At 42.0% G+C, this 12,364-nt stretch overlaps 1 protein-coding gene across 1 annotated transcript in view; it reads left to right on the forward strand.

Annotated features, from left to right (window-relative positions):
* The first annotated feature begins 9 nt into the window (after window positions 1–9).
* Window positions 10–12,364, forward strand: part of APCDD1 (APC down-regulated 1) — a 44,200-nt gene continuing 31,845 nt past the window's right edge. Inside the window, exon 1 of the mRNA XM_006164033.3 lies at window positions 10–212. Within this exon, the coding sequence (XP_006164095.1) occupies window positions 155–212 (58 nt within the window). The 5' untranslated portion in view covers window positions 10–154. The remainder of the gene's footprint in view (window positions 213–12,364) is intronic.

A 12,364-nucleotide genomic window follows, 5' to 3' on the forward strand; every position in this document is an offset into this window, starting at 1 on the left:
CTGAAGCCCGGGCCTGGGCCGGCCGCCGCGCGCTGTGGTCGAGGGGCGCTCGCTTGGCCCCAGGCCGGAGCGGGAGGGCAGAGCGCACACCAAACCGTAGAGCCGCCGGGGACCGGAACGAGGGCGAGAGCCGAGAGCCCGAGGAGGACTGGAAATGTCCTGTCTGTGCCGCCTCCTGCTCAGATACCTGTTCCCGGCCCTCCTGCTTCACGGTGAGTTCTAGGGGTTGGGGGGCGCGAAGCGCTGAGCGCTCGGAGCCGCAGGGAGGGAGTGCGCGACCCTCGGGAGCCGGATCGGGATCGCTGCAGTCTACACTGTCCGCTGAGCCCGCGGGTCCGAGAAGAACCCTGCGCCCGCCTGCTCCCTGTGGGGAGAACGGCTCGGAGCCCCTTTGCCTCCGAGGCACCCAGAGCTGTTTTGGCGCTGGTAAGTGCTTTCTGGGAGGGCTCAGACCTCTCACACATCTTTTATCTCCCAAATCCACGGCATCATGTCCTGGGGAAAACTTACTCTGTTTTCCAATTGTAGACGGACGTGAAGTCGCAGGCGTTGTGACCCTGCGTCCACGGTGTCAGAGCGCAGGGGGAGCTCTTGGTGTGCGCCAAGTTTTACTAGCCTGTAAAGAGAAACTGATCATTTGGGGGAAGAAACATCTCGGGGTGGGTGTCTGCAGTCTGCGGACCACTGTTTGCGGTATGCATGAACTTAGACTCCTCATGGAAGCCGTAGCGTTGGGTTCACTCCCAAGCGGCTTGATCAGCTCTCAGGGTGCAGAATGGGGACTCCTAGTAGCTAAGATGTGATCATTAAAACCAGTTTCAACCAGTCTCGGAAGATCCACCGAACTTGAAGCCTTCCCTGATGCTTTTGCTTCACCTTGATCATTTTTTTCTGTGCTTCACGTACCACATTTTCTTAAAGGCTGTAGTAAACCTTTAGCCATAGAACATCAGAGCTGTAAAAGGGTTCCAAAAACTTCACGGAGAAAAGTAAGGCAGACTTGCATTGGAGAGGACAAGGCTGGTTTTGTGGCAGGTGGGTACTGGTAATCACGACAGGCCATGGCAGCACACACTGCTGATTCAGGTGTCTTGAGCAAACTGCCCCCAATGGTCAGACACCTGACATTTCACAGTGACCTCATGGCTCTCCTTCCTAAACACCCACCACCGGCACCCCAAACCTGCAGCTGGCTTTAGCTGCAATGCATCACAGCCAGGACTGGAAACCAGGTTGTGGACCCCTCAGAGGATCAAGAAAAGAGAAGAGCTGTTAACCCACAAACTTCTGCCTGCTGTTTTCTTTGTAGTCCTGCCCAGGGTGGGCTGCTCACATAGCTCCACAGGCCTTGTGAACTGCGTTTGGTTGGGCCAGACCTGCCTGGTTGCCAAGGTGTACTCTGAGCCTCAGTGATCCCAGAAGTTTAAAAGTCAGGATGGAAGGCTTGCAGTTGGAGGGCGAAAGAGAGAAGGTATAATTATAGGGTTGGACTCCCAGGCCCATCTGCTTAGAATTACAGAGCAGTTTTAATCTTTGGCTGAAACATGAAACAAATCAGAGCCAATGAACAGATCAAACAGCAGCTGCCACACACACAAGAAAAAAAAAGAAAAGAAAGAGATGAAACGGAAAATTGTCCTCTTTAAAAAAATTGTTACTATCTGGGAAGGTAAAGAGTATGGTCTGATGACATTAAAATAAAAAATTATTTGAAAATTTGGCAGAAGCAATTTATTTTTCTGTAAAATTTGTGCCTTTTGAACTACAGAAAAATGACCCTCAGAGATGGGCCGTGGTCTAGCTCTATTTTCTCCCTCTTTTGAGAGGTGAGTTTACCTACCAGTCCCCACTGGGAGAGTGATAAATAGCTGGGAACAGAGTCCAGGTATATCCTCAGTGAGGGTCTAGTGTAGCCAGAAATCTCCCAACTTTGAATCTGGAGTCTGGGAGTGACCCAGTGGTGCCGGGAAGGAGACAGGATGGACGGGGGAGAAATGGAAGGGGCAGTCTGAATTATACCAGCCAGACTGCATTTGTGTATATGAACATGTGAGATTGAAAGATTTGCAAAGTTTGATTGGATGACATGGATAAAACTACCACAAGTTATCTAATTTCAAAATAAATCTGCAATGGCAAACTTGCTAAAATGAAAGTACCCTACATGATTACTTAGATCCAGTGGCCAGTGTTGAACTTCAGGGTAGAGAATAAATAGAGGACATATAGCTAAATTCTCAGGATTTAAGCAAAGTTTGTTGTAACTAGTAAAGATAATGTAAAGCACCAGAAAAGAAGTGGATATTCTCCCTTTCTCATTTCCCCACCTGAATTTTACATGATTGAATTAAACAGAAAGTGACTATTAATCACCCTTACCCAAGAGCATGGTTTGGTGAATATGTCCTTAACGGACAGGGGTTTTGCAGGCATTTAAAAATTTGGCGGTAACTCATGCAGCTGAATCATAAATATAAGTAGAAGTTTTAAGTCTGAAGGAAATTTCCTGAAATCTTAGAATGGCTGAAGAATTTCTTACTGATAAGTTAGCATTTTATTTTGCTAACCATATGATACCAATTGTCCATTTATGGTTGCTACGTTGTAGGTGAAAGCATACAAGGGGACTTCAGAGTTTTTGGAAAAATGGAACTCAAGTACAAGTTTATTTTGGTGCAAAAAGTTTTGGAAATGGATGCATAGTTTTTTCACAGTATTCATTTTGCATGAACTTTTTGAAGACTCCCCCATATGTTCTGTGATTATGAATGAACTTGTGGAAAACTTGAATGCATTTCATTTCAGACATCATTTATAGATGAGCTGTTACACCAAGAAATCAGATCAGTAAGATTTTACAGTTCCAAGGCCTTCACGAAGATTCTGCGTGAGGATGCTGCAGATGCCATTATGTTTGGCATCTAGTCCCTGTTCACATTTTTTACTATTTCTATTTCAATTCATTGCAAATCATAAGTCACCCGTAAATCCTATTGGTGAGTAAATTAGGATCTGGCAAGACTTGAATCTGTTGTTTATTTTTGCTGTTTTTCAAAACTGTAATTGTAGTGCAAAGGCCCAAAGTTCAAAATGTGATGGCATAAAAGTATACACGTCAGTTTTACTTCCCTCCCCTTTGAATTCTGAAAACAATTGCATTTGTTAATCCAAATAAAACCTATTGAATGTCATGAAGGTATGCAGCTGGAAGATGTCCATTATCACTGTTTTCTTTGCTCAGATGAAAAGCCACAAACGTTTCAGATGTCAAATTCTGAAAATCATTCAGCTCCAGAAACACATTAGCAGGCGATATCCAGAATAAGTGGGGCTTTAACACATAGCAAGGTGCTAACTCTGTTTGCTAATGGAAATGTTTGATTTTATGTTTTGGAGCTGATGTTGGGAGAGATGTTCTGTTCCCAAATTCTGTTTATTTTTATGGTATTCATTGACTTTTTTTAAGAAGAGAAGACTCTTTCAGCTTTTCCCTTTGATTCAGGCTTATTGTGTCAAAACTTTTAAAAACTGTAGATTACCAAATGAGAACTTAGCCAACAAATGTGAGGAAACATTTAAATAGGGTAAAATAGAAATCTTTGAAATACTATCTTATTTAAGACAGGTTATGTACCCAAAAAAAAGCATTGTCTTCCTGCACCGTTTCCCCCCTCTTAGTCATAAAAAGAAAATTAAATCTTGAAAAGAAACATGAGTCACCCGTATGCACAGGGGACAAGGGTTTTTGACAGATGTTAAATATTCTGTTAAGTAAATGACTTGCTTCAGACATGTGGCTAAGGAGTTCTATATAATAGCCATGTCCATTCTTTTTCTCCTTAAATAAGAAGAGAACTAACTATATGTGGGTGATATAACTGTAATTACATGCTGTTTAGGGACAGACCGATGACAACTTGATATAATTAATCAAAGTGAAACGTAAAACATTTCAGACTAAAAATAGAAGCTGGTATGTTAGTGGTTGCATACCTTGCCTGAAAGCATGTGTAGCAGAACATGTATTCAATATCCTACCCATGGAGTTGAAACGATTATGAGGAAACTTTAAGACAGAGCTCTGCCACCATTGTCCAAATGTGCCTTGTTACCGGGAAGCTAGACCCATGGCCTACCCTTTAAGGGATCTGGCTCTCACATGACTCTTGCATCCCAGCCTCCCAACCCCAGTGGCTTGAAAAACATGTTAGGCACACATGTGCACACACCCAACACCTCAACAGGATGGAGAAATAGAGAGGGGATTGTGGTGAGACCACGCTTTATTGGGGAATGATTTCTCCCCTTCTCTCTTGTTCCTTTAGCTTTCTCTTTCCGGTGAGCACTCATGACCTCTGACAACTTAAATCAAACAAACAAACAAAAAATTCTTCCATGTCAGGATTTTACATTTACAAGGCTCATTGTTTAGTTCTCTCCAATTTGGGAATAAAATTATTCTTGAAAGTCATGTGTTAGGTATCTAGATTAGAGAAAAAATGTGGTGTCACCAATTAGCTGAGAGGATTCTGTTTTATGGTGGTTTTCCAGTTTCATGTATTCAACATTTCCTGTGTAAGGTCCTACTATGGGCTAAGTACCACTGCTTACTAGGGACAGGGGCTAAAGAGGAGTGTTCCTCCTTTCCTGAGGATTCCAGAAGAATATGTGGGAGTGGGAAAGAAATGCTGATTGTAGAGCCCCCGGGCTGGGAGGATAGTGAAGGGTGGTTGTCTACACTATTTTTCTGTTTTTTTTCTCTCTTTCTCTATCTCTGTCTCTCTTTCACACACACACACACACACACACACACACACACACACACGACTGTGCTGAAGGGGGTGACTGGGGCAACATCTTTCAGATGTAGACCCAAAATACAAACTTCACAATCTCAGGTTCAACCACATCTATCCCCGGTGGACCATGGCATTAGAAGATGACGTAAAATAATAACTTTGCCCAGCCTCAGTTGCTCACACTGCTGAGAAACTGTGCTCTATAGGCCAGAACCACATGGCAGGCCCAGGTTTGATTCCTGGTCCAACCAAAGCACCAGGTACAATGGTGTGGACCTGTAATCTCTGCAACTTGGGGGAGGCTGAAGCAGGAGGAATGTGAGGTAGAGGCTTGCCTGAGCAACATAAGGAGACCCTGTCTGAAAAAGAAATGAACTGTTGTCCCTACTGGGGGCTGAGGTAGGAGCATCATAACCTTGTCTTAAAAATTAAAAAAGAAAAAAGGAAAAAGAAAAGAAAACTCTTCACCTAAAGTTAAATGGAGCCAGGAATTTGAAATCTTGACTTTATTATATTCTTCATAAAGGGAAAAATGCTTTTAGATATCAAACTTTAAAGACTGGTGAAAGCAGCTCTCTTTGGTTTTCTTTATTGTGAAACAAAACGTTGGAAATAAAAATAAGAACTTGGTAAGTGCAGCTGCCTGAATGGTAGCTAGTACTGTCTGCAATACATCCATGCTTTTATTCCCCAAAATGAAAAGCTGTGCTAGAGTTTATCTACGAATATCCACTTCAAAGCACACACTTACAGTAATGACTGCTTATTTAATTGGGCAGGGCAATTTCATGGCTAAGTAATTACCTGCATTTAATCTAATCAGTTGCATTTTATGTATCATGCCAGTTTTAAATTGAGAGTACTTTTCTCGCTCTGATTATCAAAGTCTACATAGCCCATTATATAAAGTATAGATACATGCAAGATGAAAAAGAATCATTCCGAGCCCTCTACCCAGAGAAAACCATTTTTTATTTTATTTTAATTTTTTTAGAGAGATTTTTGCAATAGGGTACATGCGCTTGCTGGAGAGACAGAGAGACAGGAAGTGGGAAATCACCTCCCAGAGGAGATGGCCACGCCGCAATGCCCTCTCCTCCATTTTCCTCTGGGATTTTTGGGCACACACTCACACACACACGCCCCCCAGCATGAGTTTAAGCCGCCGGGTCCGCGACTCAAGCTACGGTAAACTACGTGGGAGTCCAGCGATGTAACCTTTATGCCGTCTGCTGTTCCCCCCGTTATTGATATTTCTACATACTTATTTAGCTTATAAAAAAATGTACTTCTTTTATGAGAGAGAGAGAGACACCCTCAACAGGGTCTCCACACCATGATCCTCCCCCAGCCTCAGCCAGCCTAGATTATGTGCCTGTTGCAGGGAGACCTTGGGGTGCAGACCTGGAACCGTCCCATCTGAGCCCCGAATCACAGAGCATTGCATTACTGTTGCACTACCATCTGGCCCCTTGTTTAGCCTTTTAAAATTAAGGATTTTTGTTTGTTTATTTTTAAGATGTAGAGCATATAGAATTTAGCCCCAAGTGTGCTTAAAGAATATTATTTCTTTCCTAATAAGATTTTACATTTTATTGTTTGTAAGATGGTTTGGGACTTTTGATCTGTCAGGCCAAACAGTCAGATGAAAAAGTATGGAATATATCTAGGTAATTCTGATTTTTAAAATGTATTTTAAAACTTTTTTTGAAGTGTTTGGAGGATACCATCCTTCTATTTCACTTTTCATGTTCTTTGTCAACCATGGCCTATGCCTAAGAGATAGCCACATGCATACTAGGCACCTCACCACTTGTTGAATGAGTGAATATTGCCTTTCAAGAGGCCAAAAAGTGAGCAGGCGCTGCCCCTCTCCCTCGCCTGGTCTTCATGAATGTTCCTTTGGTCTCCTGTGGACTGGGCTTGCTTGCTGAGGGCAGCATGGGTTTCAGACTGAGGTAGCTGTTAGTGAGTGGCAGAAGTATTAGTTTGTTCCCTTTGCAAACTGTGCTAAGGTCTGCTTCTGTATGCATAAACTGCTGAGTTCAAGTGAGTAAATAGTTAACAGGTCTTTTATTTAGGACATAAACTTCTGTAAATGGCCAATCCTATGCTTACTTTCCTGTAGGCAAATCCTTTTTGGTGTCCTCGTTCATGATAGAATGTGCATGTGCTGATAAGAGAGGGAGCGGAATAAAGAGAAGCACCCTCCACCAAGCCTGACCATTCTGTGATCCCCTTCCTCCAGCTCCCTAGGATTCTGGGCACACATGTGTATACCTGGTGTGTTTCAGGCCAACCAGGGGATTTGAACCGTGATCAATGTATGGCTTCCAGCTCTGCAGTCTATGATACTACCCCTTGTCCCTCAGAAGCTGGGTCAAATCTGGCTTTTTGCGGGGGGCTATCATTGGGAATTTTCACTCTCTTGAATAGTTCGCTCTTGTGATTGTAGTTAAGATCATTTAGTCCTTTAGGATTACTCTTGTGGAATAATTGATTCCTTGGGAGTAAATCACTAGTGCACAAAGCACATGCATGCACAAGTGTGAATAAATCCTCTGGAACTCTAGGATCTCATTTAGCTCTGGAACTGGTAATCGACAAAATTGTACCCTAAAGCCCTCAGGACTTCCAGAGTCTACTTTTCTCTCTCACAGTTGCTCAGAAGAAACTTCCCCTTCCCCGTAATAATTGTATTTAGGCCCACCTCAGGCATTTTATAGTGAAGTCATTTTTCTTTCTTCTCTCCTTATTTAGAATTATCCTGGACTGGGAACAGTGCTGTGGGCACTGTTGGTACGATGAACCCTGTTTATACATTCACATTCAGGAGTGTCTCTAGACTCTATAGTGACTAGCATTTGATCAGATGAGATTATATATGCATAAAGTGAATTGTCAAGTGTTACATGAACATCAGCTATTTCGTTATTATTACAATTTTGAATTTATACAGGAAAAAGAAAACCACATATTAGATGATTTTTCCGAAGCCACCTTGAAGACTAAAAACTCAGTTATTTTCTTACTTTTAAAAAAAAGTTTACTTATTTCTTCCATAAGAAGGACACAGAATGAGACAAGCACACACAACAGGGTCTCCAAGCTGAAGTCCACCCCCAGTCCTAGCCATCCCTCAGTGATGGGTGTACATATACCTGGTGTGCTTGGAGAGCTCCCAGGATGTGAACCCAGGACTTTTCCTACGTAGGTCCCATTCTGGTACCACTGCAGATGGCCTCCAGTCGTTTTCTTACTGACAGTTAGTTTAATCCTTTGAGATACCTTTGTCTTTGAATTCATTTACACTGAAATCATTGTGAATAGGAACTCTTACCTAATCCAAAACCAGAACATCTAGAATCCTCAATCAAAATGTTGGTGTTATTTGTGTGTTCACTCACATGTATCTGCTTTCTCACTCTTGTCTTATAAGCAAAATAAGGTTAAAAAGCCTTTTCTTGACCTACACAGAGGTATTAACTGTTCATGCCAATTCTTTTCTATCTTCAGGGCTGTCCTACCGGCACTCCTATTTCCAGTAATGACCTTGAGACACTATAAGAACTTGAATCATCAGAGAAAGCTCATAATTCACCTGCATTCAACATAAGTGGCAGAAGTTCAATAGCCAAATACTGTGATTAACCAACACTTCCAATTACACAAATAATCCAATTAAGTGGAGGTTTTAAAAATTATTATTATATATAATAAGCACATTTATTATTATAAATACTAGGTATACACCCAGGTAGGAACTATTATTATTATTATTATTATTATTATTATTAGCTGTTGTCCTTGAGTTCTGCATTTCTAAGCACCAGGATGATTGATTTACGCAATTTAAGATATATTAAAGTAGGATATAAAAGTGCTTTATTTTATGAAAGCTCTTTTTCAGGGGGCCAGCAGGTAGTGGGGAGGTTGAGGTGCTGGATTCCTACATGGCCAAGCATGGTTTGAGGCCCAGACTTGGTGGCGTATTTTCTCACTTTACCTCTCTCTCCCTGTCTCTGGCAAGCTCATATGCCCTGTGGCAAATTAAAAAATGATAATAATGATAAAATTAAATAAATATTTATTTTTTTTAAAAAGAGAAAGTTCCTTTTCAGATGTAGTTCTAAATTAGTATAACTTGTTTTCTGTCCCTCTTCTTCCTTCCCCCTTTCCCTTCATCTTTTCCTTCTTCCTTTCTTCTCTCCTTTTCTTAGTACAGCTTCTTGGTATTACTTTCCCCCACAAGGTGCAAAAAATGGCCAGTACCTTGCCAAAACTCTAGAAAAAAAGGTTTACTACTGTTTGTTGAGAACAGTTCTCTTCTCTCATCTTTCTCATTTACTGAGAAAAAAAATAATAATAGAGACTGAACCATTGCAGTAGCCTCTTCATTGGTCTTTCTGCTTCCAGTCTATCTTCCACATCCCTTCAGAAAAGGAAAAGACCATTTTTCCAAAATGGAATTCTTACCATGCCATTACATTGTTTAGTCTTGGTGGTGCCTCTTACCTTTCCAGGGAAATCCCATCTCAGTATGTCATCTACACACCACGATCTTGGGCGTGGCCCTATTGCCACTCTGCCCTATGTCCTTGGCCAATTTGTGTTGTCCCCTCTCTGAGCCATTTCCAGTTCCTCCTATCAAGATCTCCCACTCCCACCCACTTATGTTTGTGCTGTGTACTCTGTTTGGACCACTTCTCTTCTGACTTTAAGGCATAGTTGTTCTTCATAATTGTCTTCACCAAGAGAAGAGCCTAGAGCCTGCTCCCGAGTCTCTTGGGCCTGATTCCTCACCCAGTTGAGAGTATCAGGGACACAGTATTTATAGCTGCAATACCTAGAATAGTTGCCTGGTCTATCAGAACATTACCAATCGATTGAATGAGCGACTAGCTACTTCTAGTCCCAAATGTGGAGTTGCTATTTCTGACCATGCAGCAACAGAGGACTCCCCAGATTGACCAGAAGTCTAAGTCTAGTCTCTTTGGAGAGCACACTGTGGCTGCTCTTGGAGGAGGAAGCCTTGGGGTATAAGAGGCTGCCTTCTGTAGTTGGCTGAAATTGGTGTTTTAAGTGACTTTTTAATTCCCAGGCATTTAATAGAAGTAGCCCTCACTAGAAGGCCATTCACATTTCCCACATCAGAAGAACCAAGTAAACATTGGAGGCCACTCTCACCAGTTGATGAAGACATTAGAGACAGTTTCTCCTACCTGACAGTAACTCCTTTTTTTGACTTGACCCATCTAATTTTGCTTCCTAAGAGTAATCAAGGTAGTGGGTACTTTGAGATGTAAAGATTAAAAACCAACACCATTTTCCAACCTAAAAATAGACTTTCATCCTGGAGGGTGAGCCCTCCATCCCTCCATCCTTGGCTTACCATGCCAGAGGTGGAGTTTATCCCCACTGGCTGCTCACCTGATCTTCTGCGGTACAGATGACTTCATAGGCTCCTGAGCTTTGCTCATTGTAAATTAAGAGCAGTAACGAATGGGTATCTGTTTCAATTTTGTCAAGTAAGAGCAGTAACGAATGGGTATCTGTTTCAAAAAATCCTGAGTGATTTAATGCTATCTCTATTTTATTTATTATTTTTTATTTTTTGCCATAGGGCAAGGGCTCTCTATGGAGAGAGACAGAGAGGGAAAGTGAGAAGTCACCCACTTAGAGGGAGGGCCATAACCTCAATCCCTTCCCTCCATTCTCCTCCTAAGATTTTGGGCATGTATGCACACATACCCGACATGATTTTCAAGCCACTGGAAAGGGACTAAAACTGCAGTTGACCATATGGGAGTCCAGCACCTTAACCACCATGCCATCTGCTGGCTCAGATTTAATAGTAAATTGCTAGTGTTTTCCAATGCAATCTGCATATTGGTGGTTCTTAAGCTTTATTTCTTCCACCCTGGCTAAAAGGTACCTGTAGGCTCCCTTTCTTCTGGTTTTATGAAGGACTCTACTAATGCCAACCACCACTCCCTCACCTTCTGCTTTTGAACTTCCCAACTTCCTTCCCAGATCCCTCCTTCATCATCTCTACCCTTGTTCTTTGACATCCAGACCAATGAAACTTTAAGAGCCTCAAGGTCAGAAGGATTTATTCTTGTCATTATCTTCTTGCCCCTAAATTATTTGAAATCATGGTTAGTAGGTATATGTTAAACTGAGTATAGCTTGTCAGCTACCAGAGAACCTGGCACTTGGGTCTCAAATTCTTCTGTGTGTACATCAGGGTCATCATTTAACTTTGCCAGGGAGCCCCTGCATCTTTAATTTGAGTACTTTGTCCTCAGAGCTCAGAGTAAGGCTGGCTCTGGATGACTTTTATCTTTTTTTTTATTTTGGAGAGGTTTTTGCTGTAGAGTGTGTGCGCTCGCTAGAAAGACAGAGAAAGACACAGAGACAGAAAGCAAGAAATCACCCCCCAGGGGGGATGGCCACACTGCAGTTCCTTCTCTTCCATTCTTCTCTCTGGATCTTGGCATGCACATACATGTGCCCGGCATGAATTTAAGCCACCGAGTCCAGGACTCGAACTATGATCAACTACATGGGAGTCCAGCAACATAGCCATTACGCCAACTGCTGGTCCTGACTTTTATCATTATTTTAACTATTCTCTCAGGAGAGACTTTTTTAAGAGCCGTCCAAGAGCCTTATCAATACTTGAAGTAATGATAGCTAACAATGAACAAAAGGCACTGTGCTAAATTGAGACCAACCCTATGAGGTGGGTGATAGTACCCCTCATTACAGAAGAGTAGACTAAAGCTTGGAGTAGTCAAGACATTTGTTTAAAGTCACAGTGTTAAGGGTGTATTTCATGGATTGCAAGATACCCGGTTTTTCCCTAAGTCAAGATCTTCGCAGTCTAAGTCTTGCATCACACAGTCAATGGGGCATACAGTTCCTATCGGCCTGCAGGCAGCTGCCCTGAAGGGCAGCTCTGCCTGTGTAAACCTGGACTCAGATGCTCCTTGTCCTCATGTTACTTCCTTTATATGAACTTTGGTACCTGATATCTGGAGTTTAGTTGGAAATAGTAGAGGACCTTACATACTTTGTGGGAAAAAGGAATAGGTTTGTTTGGTTTTTTTTTTTGGGGGGGGGTGCAAAAAAGTTTAAAAACCATGCATAATTTTTTCAAAAATACACATTTTCCCTGAATGTTTTAAGGACTCTTTGTCAACTGGTTTTGAAAGCTAAGAGAATACATGTTTGAGTCAGCAAGTTTTTTTTTTTTTTTTTTTTTTGTACTGAAAAGAAAAATCGCTATAAAAACCAGACAGGCCTTATAACAGAGCAGTGGCGTGTTAACTGGATAATAGTGAGGCAAATACTTATCACAAGAAGAATAAGCACAATTCCATATTTTCTCACACAGCATCAATCAACTACTTGGAAAGGAGGATACCCAGAAAAGATGAGGCTGTGTTTATGTTTTGTCACTTGGCTACATGCAAAGCAAATGAATTACCTGTCAGGCTTGGAGCAGTGCTTCTGAAGACAAGAGGAAGAGCCAGATCCCTTTAAGTAGATAAAAAAAAAAA

Source organism: Tupaia chinensis, unplaced genomic scaffold, assembly GCF_000334495.1.
Source record: "Tupaia chinensis unplaced genomic scaffold, TupChi_1.0 Scaffold143584_1, whole genome shotgun sequence".
Taxonomy (NCBI): Eukaryota; Metazoa; Chordata; class Mammalia; order Scandentia; family Tupaiidae; genus Tupaia; species Tupaia belangeri.